This window comes from Varroa jacobsoni, unplaced genomic scaffold, assembly GCF_002532875.2.
Source record: "Varroa jacobsoni isolate VJ856 unplaced genomic scaffold, vjacob_1.0 scaffold_1065, whole genome shotgun sequence".
Lineage (NCBI taxonomy): Eukaryota > Metazoa > Arthropoda > Arachnida > Mesostigmata > Varroidae > Varroa > Varroa jacobsoni.
This window is the reverse complement of record NW_019213967.1, coordinates 15,134-43,090: the sequence shown is the minus strand read 5'-3', so window position 1 is coordinate 43,090 and position 27,957 is coordinate 15,134. Positions and strand designations below refer to the sequence as shown.

Below are 27,957 nucleotides of genomic sequence, written 5' to 3'. Positions count from 1 at the left end.
TATCAGAATGGTCGCACAGACGCGTTCGACCCTAATTAATTTTGCAAATAATTTTCTCGTCTCTCACCATTCCTACTAGACGGGACCAGTTTTCTAAAAAAAAAAACGGCGCTATATTTTGATTGATTACCGATTCTTTGTTTGAGGGAGAGGTTCCTTTCTTCGCTACGGACCGATACGTCGCCGTCCAGCTTACGCTATGGATTGTTGCGCAATAGCTAGCTAGCTAGCGAATCCATCGAAATTCCACCGTCTTGGTTGGTGATGATTTTCATAACATTGGTACCACGCCGTAAGTGCGGGACGTCTACCCGCTATGATTAACACATTGCTCAAGCGGCTCCATTGCAAGGCCATTGTCGTTTGGTCGTTAAGATATCGTACGCTGGGGGGATCATTGGGCCGCGATGGAGCCATATCCGTTGTATGGCGTTGTATCCTGCAGCATAGGCATCTGACCTTGATGCAACGAGGTAGCGAAGCGACGAGTGCCCCTGTCGAGAAATCCCCACAACATATTTGCTGGTATGTGTTGATGTTCATGTGTAAGTGGGCTGGCCATATTGAGCGCATAACTATGAAAGGTACTCTGCACACCATGTGCTAATTTTTCGATAGATTTTGAGCACGTTCTTAAAGGGAATTTGCGACATCTACTGTTATCGTAGACCGTTCGTCGTGACCGAAAAGTCCATATTAAATATAACATATAGCTATATCTATGGTCCATCCTACAGTTTTCGACGTTAATAGTCTTTGGAGCTGTCGTTAAAAAAAATCACATAATTTATAAACTAAATCAAAGATAGACACCTAGAAAACGTTGAACAATAGATAAGGCATCTTGGGGGTATACATCGATCACATTTAGAAATGCTATAAAATAACATGAATTGCTCAGAAAACACTCTAGTATAATTGAAAAGACGGGAATACTACGGCCAGCTTCTTCAAATAACTGTATTGCAATACAAATATGAATTGTCGGTATAAGGGATTTTTCCCACCATCGATAGTGGATCCGAAAGAGTGTACCATGCGCACGCAATCGAATATTTATCTATATACGGAGAGATAGAGGGAGATTGGAGAAAAAAAACACATCAACAACTAGGTAAAGGTAGGGAGATAGATTATTCTCTTCTGCAACTTCTGAAAATTTTTTGATGTCATTTTGTGCTCGTTGTGACGGCGCTGGCAGCAAGGGCGAATGACAGGGCCACCGGCTCGACTCAGCTGTTCGCAGATGGAGCAGCTGCCATAAAAAGACCAGCCGCTGCCGTAGTCTGAGATTTCGACGTATAGATTGATCACTCAGGACGAGCAGAGGGAGATTGTGGGATCCCGCGAAACAGCGGAAAACACACAGCGGTGAAATTTGGTGCTGCTTCATTTGGTTTTCTATCTGAAACAGACAAAATACTTACCGAGATAGAAATGTAAGTGGTGCAGACACACATGTTACATTAAATGTAACATATATATCGAATAAGTTCGTGCCATATTCAATAAACGTTTGGAGATTTCTTCAATGACAAAGTACACATTAAAAAAAACTAGACATTCAACAGGTACCTACTCCAGCGGTGTAACTGGACAGCGCGTCCCGTTTTACTTTAAAGGTTAATAGATTTATCGTTTTCAAAGTAATTTCAGAAGCATTCGAATCGATCTACAAGACTACACAAGTCATGTCTTTGTTGTATATACACGAATATATCTAATTTGAAACATCGAAATGATGTCTATTATTATTTGACGCGAATTTGTCGGATAGACGCCATCGGGACTGGGTAGTTTTTTAGCTTAAAAATACCCTATTTTTAATTTTTAGCATGTGTTAGCAGAAGTCGTCGGCAGAAGCAGCACAAGACACTGACGGCGCCAATAATGGGTATCAGCCAGTGCCAATCATCAAAAACAGTGCACAGATCACTCAGTTCCATTTGAGTTCCAGTTGTTGGAATGACTACTGCAGCGGCAGATTCATAAGTTAGTAAACAGAGCATAGACAGACAGATCATTTGCCACCCAACACGCCATCACATTAATTATCTATGCGCTCTTCCAGCCACTTGTTGTCCTGAAAGGCCGTCCTGTATCCAGCGAATCTTAGAGTCTCTAAAGCCGTGACAGACGCTGGACGCGTTCGCCACCATCTGCCACTGCCTGGACAGCTGAAACGCTATAAGCGGAAAACGATTGGGTCCTTTCTAGTTTAGTAAAAGCTTTTTCTGTTGCCAGACGGTGACAACTAAAAGTCATCTAGCAAAAATGGATAAGACCAAAGGCGTCGCGAGACTATATTTTGTTTCAGGGATCATTTGCTAGTGCCATATGTGCATATATAGATGAAGGCATCTGATAGCCGTTGCAGAAACGTGTTTTCACTGCTGGAAGCGAGGGTGGTACGTACCCGTTGTCTATGCATATGAAGAGTTGTCTTTTTTTAGATTTTCAGAAATTGCTAAGATCGTACGGATTATTCCACGATAATATGAGGCAAATATAAACATTGGCGTTACGTTATCGATTAAGGTGCTGCTTTGGAGACTATGACAAGAAGCCAAACGATAAAAAATACAACAATATGGAAGTTTGTTATACTCAACTATAATAATTCTTCCGCGTATGCAAGTGTAGAGGGGAACGAATACAGATCGTCGCTTCGCATCTGATATACCCCCAAAACAGAGAGCTTTCAAGAGCGAAGAGTTTCTACAAGATGCTGTGAAAGATGAACGTATCGTTACAAAGCCGTCGTGTAGGAGCTAAATATATGGAAAACGATGCCAGAATCTGATGCGGTTTTATGTCCCATTGTCCTTTATTGTTGTTGTTATAAATTTAATTATTTTGAATGCCTTCATACTTAGATATCGGATTAGAGAGGTCGCAAATAAAATGCGTTTCACAATTTCCCCCCTATGGTATATGGTTAAGAAGCAATAGACTTAATCTCCAGCTGAGCTTAGCAGAACGGGCTTTAGTTGGCACGACCTCTGCTTCACCGTTTATTTACAATGTGACCTTTTCGGGCGCTCGATTACTGTGTTGTTGTACAAGGGCATTTTATCTGTTCTCTTATTATTCCTGCATCGTTTGCCTTTGACCATTGAAAGTGGCCGCCGCGGACTAAGTCAATACTGGTTAAGCCCTTTCCAAGCGAAGTCTACGGCTGCCACGATCAAGTGGCAGGCCTAGGGGGCAATTAGGGTTAGTTGGTTCAGGTAAGAATGTAAAAGCGTACAACCGGTTCTCCCTATAGAAAGTTGTGTATGATACGAACAATCGAAACCTGCAACGAAGTGTTCAGAAGCCAGGACGAAGGTTAGAGGCATTCGGTATCTAAGATCCAACGAGTGGTCCTATTGATGCTCTATGAGGGCACCAAAGGTGCTTATACGTAAAAGAGGTCTCTGATGAAACGACCACTCACAAGGAAACAAAGCAAATGCAATGGCACCGGCCAACGTCGTGACTGTCAGAGGTAGACAAAAGGTTGGAACGGGCCTATTAGAGGATGGTCGAGGGTAACTGCTTCCACATTGTCGATGCCAACGACCCATTTTTTAATGAAGCTGGATGCTTGCAAAAGTTCGGCTAACACGCGTGCAATCTTCATTGTCGTCCAGATTCTCCTTATACCTTTGTCGTCAGAATCTTCCATCCGCTCCCCGTTTTTTGCGCTATTTGTTTTGGAAAAGGTATATCTGTTTAGCCTTCGCTATTCTAAGCCAACATTGGTTTAAAACGATTACGTGCATGGGAAATGCGGAAGAATGTAATGGACCTATCCCGTTGACATGTATATAGGAAACTGGCCGAGATAATATCGATGGCCTGCTACCAGCAACGCAACAAGATCTAAGCAAAGCTTCCTAGTCGAGGCGTGGGGTTGACAATAGATGTGTTCTTGTTGGCATTTTCGACGTCCTCGTCGGGTTTACATTACCCACGCATCTGTGCCACAGAGTCATAATAACTGCTCTCGACATCTTCTTCAAGCTTTTGGGTGCAAAATATGATTAATGACAGCTGTGTTCATTTCATTCTATTGCGGAGCGATATCGCCAGCGGTATGAACCTAACATTGCAATCCGGATATTGAACTAGGGAAACAGTGGTCCGTGTCGGACTGACTCACCAAGAATAGTATTGCATTACGCGGGGCTGTTGGCGTGTGATATAAACTAACATAATGAGGGATTGCTACCGAGCAGCCATTAGGTCGTCTCCGCGTGTTACCAACTTCGCTGTCTTTGTTCTTCGCCTGGCGCTGCTGCCGTGGCGCATTTACGTATATTTGTCCTTCGTCATATATTTCGGCGATTAAACAAAGGCACGACCATAATAGCAGTCATAGTTGCTAAGGGTATTACGACAAAATAGCATTTTCGGCATGTATACGCATATGGATATCATATGCTAGATATCTCTGTATGTACATGTTCTAGGTTAGCTGTCCAGCTATGCCACAAAGGTGTGTACACACACGCGCATATGCACATGTGGGTAATAGGTGTGGTTGTCATATGTGAGCGATTGGAAACAGGAGTCGTACTGTTGTTTGCGAAGAGCGCCCCTCTTAGGGCGGAAGATTCAGTCACGTGCTGACGAAGTCACTAGAGATATGGTAAGGTAGCGTCGACATAAAACGTACCCAACCTTGGGGTTTCCAAACTACTTCTATTAGTAGTATTCTCTAGTTGCTACTATCGTAGATAAACAGGGGGACAATATCAAAGGTTTGCAATGAGTTCAACAATAGAGGCAATTTATATATGTGTCTGTATATATATATATATATATATATATATATATATATATATATATATGTGCATAAATATAACAAGGGCGTGAAAACTATAAAAAAAAATATATATAGAGGGTCAGAAAACGTGAAAATGAAAAAAACTACTTAATAAAAGAACCAAACTGGCCAAGGGGCGTATAAGACAGACATACACTTGGCTCAGCCGGGAGTTTTTCTTTGCTTATATGTAAGGTCATGCGTGTAGAAGTACAGGCTTATTATAGTTAGTTGACCGTATTGCTAAATGATGTGGAGCATTACGAAATCGAGCTTGCTAGGTCTAGCGTGTTCAATTATGAGGAGCGTCACCCTGTTTAGACAGAAGTTTGCTTTGGTAGATAGATGTCTTGGCCATTTGTGAAAATGAATAAAGTCCTTTTTAATGATCGTTACGAATGATGTATCTGTCGGAATACAAGATGGTGTTGTAAATGAATCGGCTTTTATGTTTCTGTATGAAAAAGCGATAGCTTGTTTCACTTCGCATAGTTTTTATCAATGTTAGAAAATTAAAGAGCGGATCTGTGCCTAAACAGAAGACGACATCAAAAGCAAACATAGATTCGTTATATTTCCATCTAACTTTCAGCTTTATATTGTCGAGCTGCGACAGCATGGACGCATAACCATCTCTTCGAGCGTAAGATTACTTCGAGCAGTTTAATGGCTTCTTTTTTAAATGCTTATTTTTTTCATTTAGCGGATACTAAACAAAATGTGGGCGTCTTCTTGCCGTCGTTCTACGAACAAGGTTCTCGACAATATTACATCTGACCCACCAACCTGAAATGGGTTTTTTGTGTTTTTTCTTACAGTGTCTATACTCCCACCACCGCGGGACGTGTTTGTTGATTCCGTAGAAGAGTCATCATTCCTTCTCCGCTGGAAACCGCCATATGCACCGAAACAAACAAACGCTAAACTTATGGGCTACATGCTTTCGTGGTCGCCGGTTACATCTAGACATCGCGTTCGTAAGTACAGCCTTGCTCGATGTGTCAACGAACTGTCGCGTTATTAAATTAATATTTTCTAATATCTGTTGGAGATAAAAAATATATATATATATATATATATATATATATATATATATATATGGATAGTTGTCACACAGTCTCAGATAAATTTTTTCTTGTTTTTAATTTACAACACATCAATGCTATATTTTTGTTTTCACGGGTAGTAAAATATACAACTTAGTATTCTTGGAAGGTTTAATAAAAGGTGACCTCTTCAGCATCAACATTGTCTGCGCAATCACCGTTTGACTCCGGACTCTTTCAACAGAAATATTCCACTGAACAGGCCGTAATGCTGTGCCAACTCGGATATTAGGTGACGCGAAGGCCCACTCGACCAGTAGAGACGCAGGCCGAATTGACGCGACTAGGTTAGATTCGTTTATTGAACCGGCTTATATAAGCAGCCATCGTACGGATGATGGTGCGGCCTCGAATTGCGACACACGGCCATCGGTCATTCGGCGAATCCCGTTAGCAAATGAAAGGCCTCAGCGCTGGTTACCGAACCGGAATATGTTGGTGTAGAGAGTTCATAGTTTTGGTACTTTGCCTCAGCCGACGGAGCTGATCCAGGTAGCATCCCCTTGATCAGAGGCTACTGGCTAGTCTAGCGCCGGGTCTGGATCGACGTTTCCATATTTACGTTCTTTTTTGCCATCTAGCATCGTCGGTCAATTTTGGTAATGAAATGCCGTCCGATCTTCATTCGTTCTCTTTCTCTCCCCTTTCTATCTATGGGTGCCAGCAGATTTTCCCCCTCCGTACCCTGATGTTTTAGGGGGTCTGTTTTGTGGCTACGATTTAAGCCCCCACAGGTGGGGGCCTAATCCCACGCGGCTGGACTCGCAAGTACTTTCCTCTGATCGCTGCTTGTCCGCTGCTGGCGTTTCTTATCTTTTTCTGATATGCGACATACACATATATTTTCTCGTGCGTGTGTTAGCACTATAAAAGAGGGCTGCATAGATGGTTTGGTATTTCAAGCAGTCTCACCAGTAGTTTTTTGTTCAGACTCATGCCTGATCATCTACTGAATGACAAAAACGTATACATTACATCCCCGTGATAAAACATTCTTGTAGACACACCATGCTGTTTCGATTACCAATTTACTGCAACAAAAAAAGATTTTTATACATACAAATGTATTTCTACAGGAATTAGGGACATAGCCACTCTTTGGGGTAAAGCCAATGAACTAAAACTACTCTGCCGTCAGTTGAGCGCCGTAGCAAAGAAAACATAAAGAAAAAGCAGAGCCCCCTGGGATCGCACAACTTAAAAAGTCAACGACTACATACCTCTCGAACTGTTTTTGTCGGAAGGATTTTCTAATGAGCTGCAATGGAGGACGCTGTTGCTTGCTACTACTACGCCGGAAGCTTGTATGCCACCAAGCTCAGTTCTACCGTACATCGAAACCGTCCAAATGAAGAGCAGAACGTCTGTAGCTTAGGTACTATCGAATGCCTATACAAGTATGTAATGGCAAATAGCTAAAACACGTAGTAACCAAGAACACAGGCAAAATCGAACGCAGCAAAGGAGCTATGTTGCAGCAGGTAACAGCCATCAAACAAGATGCATACGAATTTCGAAGACGTCTGCGACAATAATAACGACAAAAATAGCTACCATAACAGGGACTGGTGTTCGTGACGGGAGCGCCTGCCGTGTGAGCAAAGCGGCGATGGTAGCCTCTAGCAGCACCTTCATTCAGCTCTTACCGCCCGCCTGCAGCCTCTTGGCGAGTCGATAACGGACGAGCTGTCCCCACTTTAACGCTTTCCTTGGGGACACCGTAAGGACACCTTGAGGCGGGGGTCGGCTCGCGAGAGCAAACTAGGACGAAAGAACGAGACGCGCAACCCGAAATATAGAGATGGGCCGCCTATTGGGAAAACCAAGGGAAGAGTTGACAAGTTTTCTCTACTTCATGTATTCTTCTCCGACGATTCCAGTAGCAGAAACAGCGAAATAGATGAGGAAAAGGGTAAAGAGCAGAAACGACAGTAGCAGTGTTCGCCGATGCAGGCATTCGCTAAAACCGTTCGCTGCCGCCATGGCTATCGCTGAGGACCGACTGCCACTCAAGATCGAAGCTGTTGCTACGGGATTTAGTCATAGGTCTGCTTCTGGCGTTTCTTGCTTTTGCTGCTTCCACCATATTTGTTGTTAGCTTCGGGCTGGAAATTTGGGTAAAGCGGGCTAGCTTACGCGAAACCCTAAGGCAGATTGCGCACTCCGATAGTGGCATTAGCTGCAGGGGCAATATAAACGGAAGCACGACGGTGGAAGGAGCGCCACGCGTCAAAACATCTGGTGGCATCGTGGTCGACGGCTGAAACCAACCAGCAATTCCGGACAGTAACTTGATGAGACGGCCAAACCGGGAATCGGACAGAGCACTTCATGTATCATCTTCCGAGCTCTGCCCTAGATGTTTTCGCAGACGCGGCTGCAGCTAACAAGCCCTAGTTGCTTTGGCCGCTACTTGATTAGCCCACTGCGCATGTTATCCACCTATTCAGTAGACTTGCTTCTTCGTTGGTAAGTGCTGGGTCATTAGGGTCGCTTACCATCTGCCCGGTAGAATGATTACACAGAGATCCATACCTGTGGAAAACCTGCGGCCAAACATTGCTGGGATACCTCGCCGATCGTTGTTCGCTGGGACTGACATAGAGGTCTGGCTTTGAAGTGAAGATGCTCGACTGGGAGGATTTGCTTTCGTTGGTGCTCGCATGTCGGCATGAGTGCATTACACTTCGGCATAGTCAGAAATTGATTAAGGAGGAATGGATGACTTTCTATTAGGACAATGCGCAGTCTTGAGAGCAACGGGAAGCATGCGTGCCAAGCAAACAAACTCGCCTTGTCTGTCGTCGATGAGGGTCGCGCTTATCAGTTCGGAATACATCAACATCAACAGTGTCATCTCACTTGTACTCTGTAGGGACCAACGTAGAAAGACTAGCTCACCAGCGACACTGCGTCACCTAATGACAGCAGGAGCGGGACATACAGAAAGGTAGAAAAAATAATGTACGGCGGGCATACAACTCAGGGGAGTCGGCATATATATATTTTTATCCTGCACATACACGAAGATACGTGAACGCCAAGTTGCTGAGAAAGGACGACACAGTGATGACAAAACAGGTCTGAGACAAAAACGACGGTCAAAAAAGCATAGTAGATTTAGCAAGTAACAGTTTACTAAACCTGACTAGTAAGTTACTACAGAGAAACATAACTCTAAAAACTAAAATGTTTGACAAATTTGATGCGTTTTAGTATCTTTATTGGCACGAAACGAGACGGTTTATGAAATAACGATTAATTTGAAAATCAGCGCATTAGCTGATCCTAGTTACTTCGGCACCTTTTGTAAACCTAATTGGCCCTACTTGGTCTTGTGCCTGCCTTTGGTACCCGTCCAAGCTCGTATTTGTGGGATTGAATTTGTAGGAATTAACGAGATAGTCATATTCTTTCTCTGAACACCGAAAAAAAACGTCTAATGTCGGCTCTAAATCAGTCAAACATATGTATCAATATTTCACGGCATATCTACAGTTTGGTTTAGGACATGCAAAGCACAGTTTATCCCTAAAAAATATATTTTTACAATCTAGCCAGAATGTAAACGCAATAAACGGATTAATGAATAAGCCCTGTCAGGCATCGCACGGATATCTTAGGACACAGATCCGCGAGTATCGTTACGTTCATAACACTCCCATTATTTATTTGCATAGTACACATTAACTCGTGCTCAAAAGTTCAAGAAGCCATCTCGTCTTTGCATCATATACTAGTACCATTGTGTATTTATATTGATCCTACTCATTCGACACTTGCCCCAGGTTAGTCCATATCTCTGCTACTGTCGTCCTAATCGAAGGGGACGTTTGGAGACGGTCTGTCTTTGTCGATAGATCGAAATGGCTACAAGTTGCGGACCATTGTTAAGATCCCGAAACTACAAATCTCTTCTTATAGTTCAGTTCACTGAAGAGGGGATTGGTTAGTGTCGAATCTAGAACAGGGGAATTGCTGGAATACAGAGGGAAAATAAAAGACGTCGGCAAGTAAGGCCTTAACGAGGTCACTAGCGTGTGCTGCTACATATCTAATACCAACGCCACACAGGTACTCACCAGGTGTTCGATAACGCTCTGGTAACAATGAAAACATGGTAGCAGTGCCTTACACACTCGGCGATCGAAACCGCTGATGCCACATAGTTAAAGTGACAGTCGAACATAGAAAAATACTTTATAGACCTTAATCTAAAGTAGTGACATAAAGTGTTGCCGTTGGTGCACGTTATCTCGAACTTACGGGGTACGAATATAGCTAGCAGAATTTATCTGGATCTGGAAATCTGTCAGACCGAGTGATATCTCTTAGTCTGGAAGGCTATTTAGATTCGCTATCATTCTATGGCATATTGTTATCGTTATCCGCTAGAACAAATCGATATCCCGCTGAAAAGTAATTAGGTAGATGTACGTACATAATCATTGTTCAAATGACAAATTTATCAGATGATTATTAGTCATTCCATTAAATGGAGCATTCAAGATTAGATACATATCAATACTTCCGCAGATATGACAGAGACAAATTGAATAATATTCAAGAATACAGAGTACTAAAAAGAAATGTTTAATAACAAGTGAATTTTCTCCAAAGCTTTGCTGGTTGTTGTTTTTGCTGATCGATTGCGAAGTTAACCTTTATTTTGCTTTTGTTTTTTATCCTCGTACGGGGAATAATTTAGAAAGTTTTAACCGAAAGCTTGACAAGGATTGACCCGGACGATATCAACTACGTATACATATATCTTCTAGTATAGACGTACTAGCAACAGAACCGAAACACCATTGAATGTAAAACTGTACAATGTATAATTGCATATAAGTTTTCATTTTCTTGTACGACGTGTTAATTATTTCAGATGATGAACGTACAGTTATGCTTCCGGCTGTGGTCACTTCGAAGTTGGTGTCTAACCTCAGCGAGGCTACCGAATACGCTGTAGTACTTTCTGCTGTGAGTCTGCTTAGTCGATCGATTTTCTCCATCCCGATCCTTCTCTTTAACGGAGCAGATCGCCGGTGTAAAGCCCCTTATCTAGACCTCTCTGTTCGTTTTGAGCGGAACACGTCAAAGCTAAACGCATTCATTGTTGTGATAGGTTTACTTTTGGACAAAGAGCTCATTTGAAAAATACAACATTACTGTCCTAGATTAGTCCCGTATAAGGACCGACGGCGATTCATACTAAATCTACTACTGCAGGTGTACCCCAACATCCAGACCTCGCCGGCTCCAAAACTGATTATCCGGACGGACTACGCTGTCAACGAGCTGCCCATAGCCGATGACACCTTTGTAGACCACAAAATTGGTTAGTTAAGGATTCTAGCTTTACCATTTTATTCTTGATATGCAAAGCTTCAGATCGGACGTATCTATTTTGCTATAGTTTGAAATCCATGCGTGTTGATGGCGTCCGTAATCGGGCAGGAGGAATGCAATTAAATATATAGGAATGCTCGTTAGAGGTTTACGTTCACAAAGCACGGATAAGTGGGGATAATTCTACAAACCGCCATATTGACGCTGACAAATTATTCAAGCATTTAACTGACCAATAAAAACAAGTATCACCGTAATTGAGGTTTCTATGCTTCGAAATAATACCCCAAAGAATCGCTATGACAATGATGAAAACTGAACCCTGAAATATATGATTGCAAACGTCAGGTCCCTAACTCTCAGCCGTGATTTCAATTAGCTGTTTAGCTGTATTGTTTAGCCTTTATTGCAATTGTTCTTTTTTTTTTTTTTATAGTAGTACTACGCGAATTACCTGCTACTATTGTAAAGTTATGGTCGTTTTCATCGGCTACACTCCGAAAGAGTCGTTTAACTCTGGGACACCAAACCAATGTAACTGAGATCTCTATTTCTCGTATCGACTTGAAAGATCCCCGTGGCCATAGCTTTAAGCTGTGGGCCCACCCATCACTGCAGCTCGACGCCTTCAGAACGTCTTGCCGCAAACGTTTGCTGCAGTGGGGAGAGGGTGAACAAGTGTCGCAGCAGGTTCCAGTAGCGGCCAGCTACCCAGCTTGGAGGCCTGTATTGATTTCTTGCACAGTGTAGACCTATTAGGCGGATAGAAAGAGATGGTGAACTTCGGCCGTTAGAACGGCAAAGTAACCATTGTTCAGCTGGCGCCTCAGTCTCTGGATGACGGCGAAAGCTTTCAGACGCGCCTTGCTCGAGTCAACCAAAGCAGTAATACCTCAACAGACGGCCTGCGGCCGCCCTGGCCGCGAAACGCATCGCTAAGCTATGTGAAACCCGTTCAGTTTTTTCTCAGCTCTCGCCCCAGCTGAACTCCTCACCCTTTCAGAAGCGTTCGAAATCCGTACCAGCTGTGACCGACTCCGCACAAGACCGTGAGCGATGGTTTTTTGTCCGTACGACCTAGGCGTAGCCGGGTGCGCGCCAAGCCGTGTGAGGAACCGCAACCATTGCAGCCTGCCACTGTTTTTAGTAAGGAGTCAGTCAAATAGGGTCATTCAGAGTCCCTAGACGCCCACGGCGCAGCATAATCATACCATTTGGTAGCTCTTTCAATTACAAATGTCAATGTACATTACTTATATATTTAAATTTACCATATTAGACCTAATTCACCATTCTACTGCTTGTCTACTTCGTCGATTTGTGAAACGGCGTCACAGCACGTGAGAGAAACATCGATGTAATGATACTGTTCCGTGATAGTAAGGCAGTAGCGTGTCTACTTGCGAACTTTAGAAGCAAACGAAATAGCCTAGGTTCAAAATTGGCCAGTAGACATATTTCGTAAGACTAGCTGTTTGAACTAATGCGTAACCGCGGTAGAACCAGACGTAAAACTTGAGACACTGATATAGAGATCAGCATATATTAGGGCACAACAGTCGACGAAGACCATGGAAGCTTCTATTTGTATTTAAGAAGATTTCTTAACACCTGTTCATTGTTTCGTTATCTAGTGACGATAGATGACTGGAACAGATAGCCCGGGAGTAGTCCTCCTAATAAAAATAACCCAGTCAATTTCCTAACAATAAGGGCCTTACAAGCTATCACTTCTATTGACTTTCGATAACAATCGTCCTGTTTTTCGTATTTAAGTATTTTTCTAAGTTCACTTCTGTATATAAACTTAAAAAACTGTCCCTTCGAGTGAAGTAATTTTTATTTTAATACTTTTTTATTATGGTTTTAATTTGAGACTTCGTTGGCGTCCTTATTTACGCTGTTACTTTATCTATGTTTTGTTCTAAAATGAATATCTCGTAGTAGCGTCGTAAATGATGTCGGGTTGAAAAGCTCATACAAGCAAACTTTTCTTCAATGGAGGAACGACACAGTTTAATACGTTGTTATGAAATCATCGGGTCTACGCAGACGCACTAAACAAGATAGTTCCTAGAGGTGATGCTATTCCGTAACGGCATTTACCACACTATCAGTTATTTCTACAGCCATCTTCGGAACAAATCCTCATTTAGACATGAGCGTATCGTGCCACAACCGCCTCCTATACAATAAGTCACTTGACATTTCATAATAAAGGGACGCAAAAACGTATCACCGATTGGTAAAGGATGTCGCGCCGCGTTTACACCATCCAATAACCACTGCTCACCCGGCAGCGGTTGTCGCCCATGCGGATGTTCCTGGATATTCGTTCGAATGTTACTGAAGAGACGCATCAAGAAACTCCTCACATACATATATTGTTAACTCTTTGTTGTAACTTTAAATATTACAGTTAGAACTTGCTGTAAAAACTTTTTATGGTCTGTTTTTTCTCAAAACAAAAATTTTATTTCTTTCGGAAGCTGTGGTTTACAGTGGTGAAGTGTATTTTGAAACAAAGGTACATCGTTTCTACCGTTGTACGTACCATATTGAAAAGCTAACAACGGAAGCTGCATCGCGTAGTTAGCTTTTCATTTTCGTTAATCTTTTCAGAAAAGTTACGGTAAATCTGTCATAAAAGCCATGGCTCTAGTTTCCATAACGTAGTCGTCCTGCTTGTCGTGTCCTGCAATAGTCAATTGAGGCGCAGATTTCGGTGCGCGAACCGCGACACTGCGCATTGCTTCCCGTATAACTTTAACGCGATATTCTAAAGGCGTTCTATTTACCGAGAGTGGCCAGTTGCTTCGGATCATTGATTACGGTGTGTGCTTCCACGTCGGCAAGATGTATTGTTAAGTTCGAAGGGATCGCTATACTCTTTGTATGTATGTGTACTTGACATAATAACAAAGGTAGATCAGGTGCCGCTTTGCTTGTCAGCGGCGTCCTGTCCGATAACGTTTTAACCAGACACACGAATTAGCTCGAATAACTGTCATTTTTTCAGTGTAAAGTCCAATCTATTATAGTACTATGCAGGACGCGTCTGTTCAAATCGATATAAGACGCGGCGACTTGTTGGAAACGTTCATCAGGCCTGCCTAGCTAGCCGCTGTCAAATGAGGGATATCGACCACACTATTATATTGATGATGTACATAATCGTATCGGCTCGTGCGTTTCCAAGAACTGCGTTCTGCGAATCATGTCCCCATCTGCTCCCATATACATCAATGATATTTGCCTATATAGTGCAAATCCTATTCAAGTTACACAATCAGTGCAGCTGCTCAAATATGTTATAGAATAGGATAGACCCTTGACCATAGATACGGCCTGCCAATTACATGCTGCAAACCTAAATATATATATACATAATGTCTGCTACAGTTCTATCACTTTTAGCTGTGTACGAAGTTGCTGGAAGAACAATTTCACTTTGGTAACCCAGAAAAGGGCCGAAATCTTTAAGAGACGAAATAGCTTTATGTGCCACTCCTTTAAAATGTACAGTGAATACAGAATGGCAACACCTGAAGGATCAGCAACCGAAAGCCGGCGAAAATCCAGTAGCCTTTGAAACAGCTGTCGCATGCCCTGTCCACAAAAAGGTTCAAAGGCAGATCCCTCTAATAAGCAGGTGCTACAGTTAACCTCTGTGCCGCACAGTCTTGAGACGGACAGCAGCTCCACTCATATAGCAAAATGTCGACGCACCAAAACTGATATTGGATGCACAGTTTGTTCACAAATCAGGACCGCATCGAAAAAGATTACACTTATTGGATACCCACCTTGATTGGACAAGTAGATACAACCAATAAGAGTTCTTGCACGCTCCCCGCCGCGTTTCGAAGTGGATTGGCCTGATGCTTTCCTTAGCAGTGCAACTTCCAAAGTTCTTGTAAACAGTTAATATTTTAAGAATCCTAGCGTAATACTCTAGCGTGCATACACGTGAAGACCGTGAAGATACACCACGAACCTCTAAATAATTTTTAAAACAATAATGTTCGGCAGGCTTTATGCTGCTAGACTTTTCGAAAGAGTCTTTCATTTCAAAAAAAGATCTGGGGATGTGTGTTCATTCCGAACAAGGGAGTTCAAAACAAACATGTGGCATAAATAGCATAAATCTTAAGTCCCCTAATACCATCAAAGGTTCGTTCAGGCGTCATTACTTCTATCTCTCAAAAATATTTAGATAAGACGGCTGGTTTTGCCCTACGCGCAACATAAGATTGCGACGAGATGCTACGGTCTCTTTTCCAAAAATAAGGTATTCTGATGTCTATAGGAAACCGCTTCGTATATACATTAAAATAATCATGATCAGCGCGGCGCCAGTACGGTCGAACTTCTCTAAAAGGTCCAGAATACGTTTGCAAACAGGACAGCATATAAGTGTGATTGTAGTATGATTATAGTCAAGATTAGACCTAGTTTAGAGCTTTTAAAGATGATTATTGATAAAACGCCGCTATCCTGTAGAGATCCAGAGGGTTGTACATGTGAAGATAGAAGTTAGTTATTAACAGTGGTCCGCTAACAGAATGGACTGTTACTCCGCAATCCTTTTACACAATTATTTGTACGATCATGGCAATAGGTCTGGCCCCGGGCTGCCACCATATCTCGTGTCTCTCGTCATGACATACAAAGGGATTTACGTATAATTATTCCAAAAAAATACGCGAAACAGAAGGCAAATGACGAATATACCAAGCACTATAAGCTAGTAGTAGTTCGGTAACGTGCTTGTCCTGAAATCGTCGTTGACTATCTTAATAATTAGGCAACCGATTTTAAACGGTTCAGCTTTACAGTTATCTTAGGGGAATGATCGATGGTGTCGTCTACAACATGCCTGTATATGACGGACATTTTTGTGCGTCCCTGAGTCAGCTTTTGGAAATTGTTTTTACGGGTCTGGAAAAGTGCACTTAATAGTTTTTTGTTGAACATTTTCTATTGGTTGGCTTCGTAGAGTGCAACTGCTCGGAGCCGGGTATGTTGGCCTGCACCCGGACATCGTTGGATTCCGTCGAGTGCGCCTGCTACGAAGGATACCAGGGACGGTGAGTATGGTTAAGCAGCGCTTGTTAATAAACGTTTCTTTACAAGCCTTGTAGTTGAACTCAGACATATGAATAGAAAAACTAGAATAATGAAAGGAATACAATAAAAAGAAATGTAATCGATTTCCGAGCTACCAGGAACGGATTCATAAACGAGAGCAAATTTGCATCTTCTCTGACTACTACTGGCTTGCAGTTGGTGCGAGCGCTGTTCCCCAGGATTCGTGAAGGATGTAAAAGAGTGTGTCAAGTGTCCTTGCTCTAACATTACGTCAACCGGCGTCTGCGACGTCGATCCCAGAACGGTAAGGATAGAGCTTCAATAAGTTTCCACTTTACTGATGCTCAAACCAAGGGCATACAGCAAATATGGGTCTATGTCAGCTACATACTTCTGCTTGAACAGTTAAATCGATACGTTCGATGGAAGTAGCATGTACGCCTTCTGTCAGGGAGTATGCAGGGTTCAGGCCTATTTCATTATATACGGCATTGCCTGTATTTAAAAGAAATTCATTGCTACTTCGATTCGACAAACGATCAAAGGCCCAAGTACTATTTATTGGTGGTTCTGCATCGTTTCAGGGCATACCACGTTGCGAATGCCTACCAGGGCATCGGGGTGCAGAATGCAATCAATGCATGCCGGGTTACCACCGGCGTAGTGAGTCGACAGGCTGTCGACCAATCAACTGTCTGAGCTATTCACTCTGCCAGGAGGAGCCTGATAGGCCGGGCTGTCAGGACTGTGACTTCAGCGTGCAGTTACACGAGTCGTTCTCGCCGGTCGCTCAGAAAAGCAACGCCGATCCGTTCGCCCAAGGAACTCTGACGGTGATCGCCATCTTGTCTGGATTCTGTTTTCTTCTGTTCGCAGCCACGCTGGCCACATGCTATCATCATCGGAGAAGGGCGGGTCTTGTTGCTCTTAGTAACTCGCCAACGTACTGGAACGCGATGCCGCCGGACGCTCAACAGACGTTCGACTGCAACGAGTATATCCAGATGGGTCCGGCCAACGGCACACTTCATCGAAGGGAAAATGAAGGCTATGGTGGCTATCAGGCAACAACTAAATTAGCAATGCAGCTCGTAAATCAGCAGGGTGAGATTTAGTTTTCGGCAATACGCACCTCAAAGGAAGTTTGTCTAGATATTTGTTCGGATTAATGGTGAAAACGATACTAGACGGCACATATGATGCAAAGTTTCTACATTTTTAAAACTATTCCAAGGCGCGTGATGCAATTCGCTATCGCAGAATAGGCGCAATCTAGCAAGATATTTGCTCCTATTTAGAGCGTATAAGCCATTCGCATTAAATTCATAAGTTACTCTAGGTTCGAAATCAGGCGTAGGCACACTCGTTTCGAAAAACACCAGCCGCTTATAACTAAGTATAAAATATGTATTGAAATGGCTGATATTTAATTTTTTAAAACGTTCTACAAAAGCTATCCCGTAGACTTTAACGTTGCTGGACCTCGTTGTAATTATTACATTTTTATTATTATTACTGTGCAAACGATTCGATGTGGGTACTGAGTAAATCTTTCGAATTTTATGTGCGGTGCTGCCGTTAAGCATTGCTCCGGTGGCCAACTCCTGAGGCAAAAAGGAGTATGTTTATAATCGGTTTCAGCTGGTACGAATAAGAAATATTAGTAGAAAGGTTAAAAATAGTGAAAAATCCATAGGATACGGAACGCTGCTTCTCGCATGTGTTACAAACTAACACATCTCGGATAGAAATTATTTTGAATTCTGGTTAACTAGAGACAGCGTGGAACAGCCTATCGTGAAATTCGGTACAAAAGACGTACGATGAGATGGAATTTACTCTATTAGAAACGTTTGTACACATTTTGTGTCGTTACCCACACAGCCCCACAAACCCAATCGCACAATGACAAGAACCGCACGTTCGTTGAAGGTTTTCTCAAATGATGCACTTGTGAAATTATAAAAAATCAAATTTTAATCTGTCATGCATATATATAAAGCTTGTACGTGTATCGATGCCTCTATTTTTTGGAGGCGCCATCTCATTAGAAAATCGGATTAGATACGGCATTTCATATGGTATCGGCCTCACTGAAGAGAGGTGGCTACATGGCGCCGGCCGAAAATTGGCTTTATGTGAGATTTCCTATTTTCCAAATCATCGTCGTCGTCTTCATCAATGCGACCTTTGAAGATTTTGGAAGAACACACTCTGCAGTGTGCAGGTACTTACGTCGAGATCGTGACACAATTGCAGGCCGGCTTAGAGAAAGTTGCCAGCATCCGTTGGACTAAATCATAATCAAGTCTTGTAGGAATCATGAGCTCTCTTTTTTGCATTTACTTAGTCACTTAGTAACACATTCAATGCCAAGAAAAATAGATTTTTCTGATTCTTCTTTGTAATTTCTACATTTAGCTACTGTTGTCACAGGATACAGCGCCGGTTAGTGTTTTATTTGCAGGAACTTCATCTAAGGGTTGTGGCGTTATTTCCAAGAAAATTGAATTGTCGCTTGGATCGATGTGCCGTAACGGCCTCCACTGGTTAAGAGGTAAACCTCAAGGACCTTTAGTAGTCTAACCGAAATAGGCCGGAACCAGGATCTGGAGTTCCCCTAACAGACCTATAACAAAGGGACATGTCACACATACAAGCAGTTATCGACCTTCATAGTAATATTTTAGTTATCTTCTTTTAATTCTTCATTTTACTGGTTTTTCTAACAACGTCATTGGGTGTAGACGCCATGGCAGCGCAGAGAAATGTGCGCTGGCCTTTCTGTTTACGCCGGCTAACACCGATCTTTGGGTAGTACTATCGGAGTGGTCTATGATAGGGTTTACTACAAGAAGCGTTTGATTCATATCACCACTTGCGTCGCAGACGAGTTTATCGGCGGCATCGGTTATTGTTGGAGAAAATTTTTAAGAGTACGAACATGTAGTACTTACATTTCAACCTGTGTTTCCCGAACATAGTGATTCATGCCAAACTCGATCCACAAAAAATAACAAATAATTATTACTGTTATTAATTTTTTTTCTGAACTATCATACATAAGCGGTCTTTGTAGCTTGGAAACATTGCATAAAATAATACCACTGAAAAATACAATTTCACCCACAGATTACAGCAATTTAATTTACAAATTACGGCAAATTATTGTCGTGAACAATGAAGCTTATGCATAAAAATGTAATTTATCACGTATAAAATGCCCCCGACACTTACTTGGAATAGAAGTCAAATGAAGCACGATTCAGATTCTCTCTAATTTATAATTACTATATTTCTAGCTATTATTGTATTTCCATAATATATAGCGTAATACGAACCATACCAAAATAGCACCATACGTCATTTTAAGTGGCTTGTAAAAAAAAAAAAGAAAGGATACCCAAAATGACTCTTCGGAAAGTCTGAAGACACCTGCAGAATAGCTACACCACCTCTGAAACACTTTTGAAAAAACTTATGTGTACTTGATAAACTGTAAAGCAATTCATTGTGAGGTCGCATGAAAGCTGGAGAAGAGAATTATTTAGCGATGCGCCCTGCTTTGCAAACCTCTATGGCCTGATCGCATTCCGCTCTATTTAACCGCCAGCAGCCGGTCCTATCGCTTAGCTGTGTCTCCCTATGTATCGTAGTATTCTCTATTCCACATATTGGATGTTCCTTCTAGCGTAACACTGGTTTGACCGAACGTTGGGGTGTCATCGAGAACAATAACAAACCAATAAAGAGGAAAACAGTGACAAAGCTTTTGTCCCGGAAAGCTTCGTGAAGGCTAAATGTTGCTGCAGCGAACGCACCCGCTAGCTAAAATGGGGCATTCTTGCCAACGAAGTCCATGATATTCATGTTTAATTGGACTAGACGTCACTACACCACACCAAAAGCTGTTTTAAAACTTAGATATACAGTGACCTAGTCAGCAGTAGACTGTAGTAAAGGTTTTCATTTTCTAGACAGACAATGCTATATGCTTCTGTGATAAAAAAAAATATATATATATATATATATATATATCAGAAACGACGCACAACGCAATACAAGTCAACATACGGTTGTCAGACCAAGCAAAACCTTGTCAGATTACGAATTCTGCCCACCTTGGTTGAACTTTCATTTTTTTTAATAGTAAAATACGCCGGTACGGGCTATTCTGGATGCAGTAAGGTGGTCCTCACTTGGGCCTGGCCATGGTAAATAAATGAACAGGATGATTGTTGCCTGCTTTACTCGTGTCTCTCTAACGCGTACATCGGTTAAAGTAGCGAAAAAATAGCAGCTTATCTTCTTCATAACCTTATTGAAAAATACTACCGGCATATTTGAAGAACTAGTTTTATTTTTCCGCTAAAAAGACAACGGATGTGGTGTGCGTCACGGAGGTATTGCTTAGACTAAATCAAGCCTTCGCGCGTTCTCTGATCGAGTCGGTTTGTCTGCTACCGACCCAGAACATGGCGTCGTAATGATATGTACGGCACGATCATGATAAGTCAAGACTTTTCTTGAAGTTTTTTTCGGATAGATGTATGAAAACGTTGTTGTATGTTCATGTTCATGTTTGGCAAAAAAAAAAAGAGGTTTAAATATAGAGTTGCCGTAACGTAAACGTCTGATGAAGCATACGATTGTATTTACGTTAACAATAACCATCGTAATATCATTCGACCATATTTGTTGTTTAATCTAGATGATGTTGGCTGACTGCGCGTTATCTTCCCTAGCGTCAATACTTTTTTTTATTGAATGCCTTTTTATCTTGTTTTGCAATACTTAGTGAAGCCCAAACTTTATGACCATGATGATTAAATTTCGTAGCAAAAATTCATCCGTTTTGCTTATATTTCGGCAGTTACTAAACTGCGACTAAATAGTAGAACCGACTTGAGCAAGTTTTAGTCCTACAAGTCTATAAATATGTCCACAAGTGTTATTTTTGCAGCATGTTTACTATGGGTGCGTGTATCGCAAAAACAATTCAGCTTTGCAGGAAATGCAAAGCTACTAAGTTTATAAATAAAATTCTTGTCAAAGCCTCTTATTGCAGTTAGTTTTGTTTGCAAAGTAGAGGTACAGAGCCTGAAAAACGTGATATACATCAAAGGTAAGTCTAGTGCCATCACAGCAGCATCCTGCTTGAACTAACATCTTCTATGTATCTTGTGTATGACTTTTGCAAATCAGGTGACCGGCCTTCCGACTACTCAACGCGTGCGCGGCACGGTTCTTTGCACCGTGGGGCGTCTGCAGTTTCACACGCTGCCCATGACCACATCGATACAATGGTTTCATTGGATAATAATGACACGACGCCCAAGGTCGCACGAGCCAGCAGCGAAGACTTTTGCTTATAGATTGCTTATATAGTGCAGCAATCCTTCATCATAGGGTGTGACGGACACGCCTGGCAGGTAACTGAGATGCCGGCACATTCTGCATGCATCCTGCTCTCTCATATGCGCCGCTATGCGCTTACGTTAGTTCTCTCGACTGTAGCATGCATTGTGCAACTCGGCAAGCAGCCTGCACGGAGAATCTAAAGCGCCGTCAAGGCAGAAATCGCAAATTGCTGTGGGAAGCTTCTCTTCTGCCTCGTCCTCACAAAGCGAACGTACGAGTGCAACTTCCTTTGATTAGTCACGGGGCGCCCTGACTGCTTATCCAGCTAGTCAGTCAATTCGTGTAATTCAAGTATACATACGTATAACGTTATGATGCGTGAACAACGGGGCAATGCTTGTCTGCTGTCTTGTCTGTCTTTGTATCGTAAGTGCGTTAGATCCCGCGTCTTATATATGACGATGGTGAGCCACGATTCTGGACAGCTCGCTTTGCCAATGGGAAGGGCGTGGGACGTGGGACCAGAGCTCAGGCCAGGCCGTTTCTTTGTTGCAAGCGACAGGAGGTCTGCTGCGAGGACACAACGCGACGTCCATTACAAGCGTCCTTCTGCCGACGGCGGTCTGTGAGGTCTGAAAGGTACACGTACAGTACGCCCATTGGAGAATACGGCTATGAAAGCAAGCTGCCGCCAAGTCACAACAGCGTAATTACTATTTATTGCGCCTTTGGGATTCAAAGCTTATGGGACGGAGGTAAAAAGGGGTCTGCGGGATATAAAGGGAAAGCAGATAGCAGTGGACCATCGGTTCATTGCCGCTGCATATCCGAGAGACACTCCCGTTTGTAGCTTGCTTCGCGAGTTTCGCGGCGAAGACAGATTAGCGTTTAGCTACTCTTGAACCCCAAGTCTGAGTGGATCGTTCTTGAAGGCAAGTATAGAACGAGGCCAAATTTGGCCCTCCGAATACGTATTCCCTTCGACGAGGACTAACGTCACGCATACTTACATTGTTTGCTACCCTCACACCTGTAAAACGGGGACGCTGAGTACTCCAGGTGAAGTAACTCAGGTGTTCAGAAGCGACTCAGTCAAAATAGACCAAATAAGAAACCGGAACTAAAAAACAACAGTTACCTCTTTCACATCTTATATAACAGCGGACTCAACAATGGAAATAAAGAAGAAACGAAACCAAATACCCCTCAGTCGGTACATGCTTACATATATGTGGGCGGTAACACAAAAAAGGATGCAAGCGGCAGTACGGACACATATAGATAACGACAGAAAGTAAAAGGGGGGCCGAATAAGCAATGACAAGTGTTCTATTGAAACTTATCGAAGTCAAAAATGATATATACGAGGCAGGGAGACAGAGAAAGAGATAGGGATATATGCACTGCACTTGAGCAAATACTATTATAGTACGAGTTAATAAATGACCGTTGAGGTTAAGTATGCATGAAAGTATTATTACTACTCAAATGATACCCATAAATAGATATATGCATGATACATTATATATATAGCAAGTACACAGAGTATACATCCTATCGCTGCGAATACACATGTACATACATACAGATAAATCTTCATAGGGTAATTACTGCCTCCTGTCGATGTTGGAATTGCGTCGAATTTTTCATGCGTTAAACGACAGCAACAACGGCAACGGGAAATCATTGAACGGACGTAATAACGAGTCGCTGAAAAACTATATCTTACTATAGAAACGTGTATGGAAGATTGCTGCATGGTCACGAGATACGCTAAGGGATTCATTTAGTTAGCTTGTTTGCATATACAATATGCATCGGTTTTTGATTGTATAGGTCGGGTCGACTTTTATAATGTGATTTTGTTATTCAAACGACTCCACCTTAATGTTTCTATAGGCATCTTTCCTTACTACTCACCTGCTACCTACCCGTAAGCTAGCCATTCAAAAACGTAAGGCACAGAAGTATGATTGCATCAGTAAACTATCTGTTGATCTTCATTACCTATGTTGTGCATGTGGTCCAGCGTAGGACGCACGACAGGGACTGACGATGCTAGAGCCAGCGGTTTATTTCAGTTCCCTCTGGCAGAACATCACAAGCGCTATCGTGTGGGAACCTTTACACTGCTTAGGGAAATATTAGTGGTGATGAGAGCATCGGGGTGGCGTAAGCAAAGGCGACGAAGCCGCCGGTAGAGGCGTCTGTTGTCGTTGCCGTGGCAGCTGGTTCTTCGCTTGGCGGGATGACGTTTCCACCTTTGTTGAGCTGCTAAATCCGCCTATCGTCTTTTCGCCAGTTCTTCTCCGTCAGCGATCGTTGTTTCGGTTCGTTGTCATTTGCCCCTGTTCCCGTGTATCTCTCAACATTACCCACTTCCGGATCCCTTGCCTAGTTCCTTTTCCAGCATTCTATCCCATACGTCCGAGCACTGTCGTAGTCACCACACCGCCTCTTTCTACTCTAAGGGCAAGAGGAGTTTCGTCAGTTCTTCTCACTTGTGTATCGTTTCGAAAAATATGACCCTTGTTCTTTTTTCGGTCCCTGTGTTTGCAGTGACGGCAAAGGCTCCCTTAACCCCACCTTACCCTTCTGCTTGCTCTCCTGCTTTGTCGTCGCCGTTCCTTTCCTATTTCTCTTACTCGCTCGCTCGCTCGTTTTGCGTTTTTCGTCTGTCAAAGGCAACCGTTACCGATGATACTTCGCCTGCCTTCATAACATAGTACTTTTGCCGGAGTTACCCCGCACTCTCTGAACTTTCATGCAATGGGGCCTGAATTCCACCACTTTCCTTGTGCCGCTTACTCGCTTGTTCAGTTTTCTGGCCCATCGTTCAAGCCTTTGGCCTGACCCAGGCCATTTGCTCCTTCCTTCGTTTAGTTCCCGCATCGGTTTGCCCCTGGGGCACATCCTGCCATCCATGCCCTTGAATCCCGTCATTCACCGTCATCCTCTTCAGTAAGACAGTGGCGCTGGCGGCGACAAACGAAACCGCCGCGGTATTGGCTGTGCCGTTAGGCCCAGTTTTCAACCCCCCAGCGTCAAGAGACTCGATTAGGACCTTGAAACTACATAGACGTCCTAGCCATTCCACAACCAGCTCCACTAAACTTGAGCTGGCTAATAAGTCCAGAACTTTCAAACGACCTGAGGAGCACTCATTCAGACACATAGACAGGCACATGTCACACGACGACAGCTACTTAGAAAGGCTGGGCAGTATCGTGGTTAGTTTGTGGCCGTCTTACCTATAATAGTCGATCCTCAATTAATAAAGACTCCCTCTTCCTAGAAGCAGAATTGATAGCCAAATTCTTCGATTCGGATGACGTCTACATACGCGCAGGGAACGTCCCCATCTTTTCGTGTCCTCTAAAGTACATGACATAACAGACCCAGCCAAGCCTGTATCAACAGGTAGTTTTGCCTGCCTAGTGTCTCAATGGTAGCAGTGCAGCAATAAAAATGGAAGATTTCCTGTAAATAAAAGTGCAGCAATCAAATAAGGCACAAACTTTTCCTGTGAAAAATTCGCTGACCTAACCCCTTAGCTATGTCACGCAAAAAGGTGATCACGGCTTTTGGAGAACGAAACATTTGATTCAGTAAAAAATAGCCGCTTGTCGATACTACTTGCGTAAGTGGCTGATACTGTGAAAGGATCGAGTTGAACCAGGAAGAAGAGCATCACGGGTTAAATAGACGAGCCGGATTCTGGATTAATCAGTAGTTCAATTCAATAGGGTAGCAGCCATACGTACATTGCAAATGTCTACCGTGTAACGCTGATGTTACGGAGATAAATTACTAACGATACGTAGCACATCCCTGTACAGTTGCAAGCCTTGTTTATACCTTTTTACGTAAAGCTGGTGCTCAGTATACCAGGATGAGTATCAGAGAGACTGAACCTGTTGATTATTGTAGTTGATTGAGTAAGTGTCAAGAAAAGGACGCTTTATCACAGCCATTAGGACAGCAGAAATCTGAACGAATATACATAAGTGAATAAAGCCAATGTCAATGTATAGAACGATATTATGTACCATATTGTAGTAGAAATTACAGTATCACTAAAAAAAAAATATGTAATGTTTAACCCTATTCATTAAAAATGGCCAGCTAAATCTGTGATCACCAGATAAAAATAGCTGAATGTCTGTTTCACAGCGTAAGCTTGTCGTCAATAGGACAAGATGACCTTATACATACATAAATATCAAGCATTAATAACAACAACAACATACAATGGAAATGGCAATACTACACAGATGCTACGGAGATTATGAGAACGACACAAACAGCTAACATATCTCTTCTCGCCATCAGCCACACCATTCCTGAATGGTGATTGATTCTGACTACACAGTCATGCTACTGTTACTATGATTGAATGATGAAATGGCATCAAAGATCGTCATCAAATATGGAGTTTATACATATACGATTCGGAATATTGAAAATGGATAAAAAAAGAAAAAAAAAAATAGAGTGACTGTGGAGCCTAAATTCAAAGTAATTCACAATACTAAAATTGTATCAAAAATAATTCAACATTAAATTGTACTTGTGGCCAGGTAACTAACTATCAAACACGAAGGACAGAAAAACAGTCGAGAGTTACACAGCAAGAAAAAATGTAGCCGTTTTTCCACAGAGTGAAAAATGGAAAAAAGATAACCAATTGTGTGATGGGGTGTGTTATTTTTGTGAAATATAGGCAATGAGGAAAAATATTATATAAACGGCAATTAGCACGACGACGATGATAATGAGGAAGGTAAAGCTGAAGGATAAACCCAAAAATAAAATCATACATAAATAAAGTACCATCTGGTGTCTTTTTTACTTGCTTCTTTAGCTCAGAACTATCGCCTTGTTGAACAAACCCAAAGCGATTTGGATATCTTTACTATTAAGTAAAGAGACTAAAAGACAACGCCAGCGGCCGTTAGATTAATTATATAGTTATAGTAAGCCGGTTTGGGCAGCTTTTGAAAAACGTTCACTATACATTTTGTCTGCACACTTGGGTTAAATTGCCTCAGCTTCAATGGGCACCTTTAAACCTTTGCTTTACTGGATTTTCGCCCGTTTTAGATGCATGCAGCACGGGCACGGAAGACGAAATCCAAAATAAAAGCAGAAGTTAAAAAATATGTAAACGTCTTGGCCCATTCGGCAGAACCCTGAACCGTGAGGAGAAGCCATACGAAAGTAAATTCATTAATTTTACTACATGAAAATAGAATTTCAGCAAAACATACGTAAATATATAATAATGCAGTATATAGTAGCACATCTACCTTATATTATTTGAGATTAAATATAATTTACGGCCAAGCATTTCTGTGCAAAAGTGCTGGACTTACAGAATATGAATGAGAAAATGTAGTTCACTGTTGCTCCTGTAGGCGTCTCACTAGGGATTTCGTTCAAAGTTTTATAGGAAAAAAGATCTCAAATGAGACGTTTTGCTTAGTAAACAACGATTTCCCGCTCCAGCCCGGACTCGCCTAAAGAACTGGCTATACATACACATAGAAAGAAAGATTTACGTCAAGCAATTTAAGAAAATCAAGGGCTCTTGACACTTTTAGTGTGATAACATCGTTGCTTCACTTCATAGCCATCGCGCCTAGATTGTTTTTCTATAAATTTGATGATAGTAGGAACTATGTATCAGTTATCATTAGTTAAAGCTCAGAAGGTTTCAACAGGGTCAACTATTTAGTGATTCCGTATAGACATTATTAATATTACTGGCTTTTCAAGCACATGTAATTGTTTAACACCTATTTTTTTTTTTTTCGTCAGTTTATAACACTCGTATACCAAGAGCCTTTGAAACGAAATACCTCTACAAGCTATTAGTAAGTGTTCCCTGGCCAACAGACATTATCAATTACGGTTCGAAGACTAAAAGGCTTCTCTGCCAGATCTTATTTTCATTGTGCTTCTAAGAACAAGCATAATCCTAAGAAACATAATCGAGCTCAATACAAGCATCCTAAGCTAAAGCAATTCTAACTTTGGGTTTTTTTTTTCTGGTACATATCAATTTTACTATGTAAGCTTACCCTTTTAAACGGTCTGGTAAACTTTGCCGAACTAGGCAATCATACTGTGCAGTTAAAGTCATCATAGTAGCCAATAAAATTATACTCACGCCAATAAAAAGAATACACATCGTAATAGCGTTGGAGACGGTGAATGTGAACAGGTTTCTGCATT

The 27,957-nt window shown here is 42.1% G+C and overlaps 1 protein-coding gene across 2 annotated transcripts in view; it reads left to right on the top strand.

The window, feature by feature from the left end:
* Positions 1-26,552, top strand: part of LOC111266218 (uncharacterized) — a 107,699-nt gene extending 81,147 nt beyond the window's left edge. For both annotated transcript variants that reach the window (XM_022843516.2, XM_022843517.2), the window contains exons 2-8: positions 5,632-5,790; positions 10,805-10,899; positions 11,149-11,257; positions 16,268-16,358; positions 16,555-16,663; positions 16,944-17,463; positions 21,565-26,552. In XM_022843516.2, coding sequence (XP_022699251.1) covers positions 5,632-5,790; positions 10,805-10,899; positions 11,149-11,257; positions 16,268-16,358; positions 16,555-16,663; positions 16,944-17,463; positions 21,565-21,734 — 1,253 coding nt within the window. In that variant the 3' untranslated portion in view covers positions 21,735-26,552. The remainder of the gene's footprint in view (positions 1-5,631; positions 5,791-10,804; positions 10,900-11,148; positions 11,258-16,267; positions 16,359-16,554; positions 16,664-16,943; positions 17,464-21,564) is intronic.
* The last annotated feature ends 1,405 nt before the right edge of the window (positions 26,553-27,957 follow it).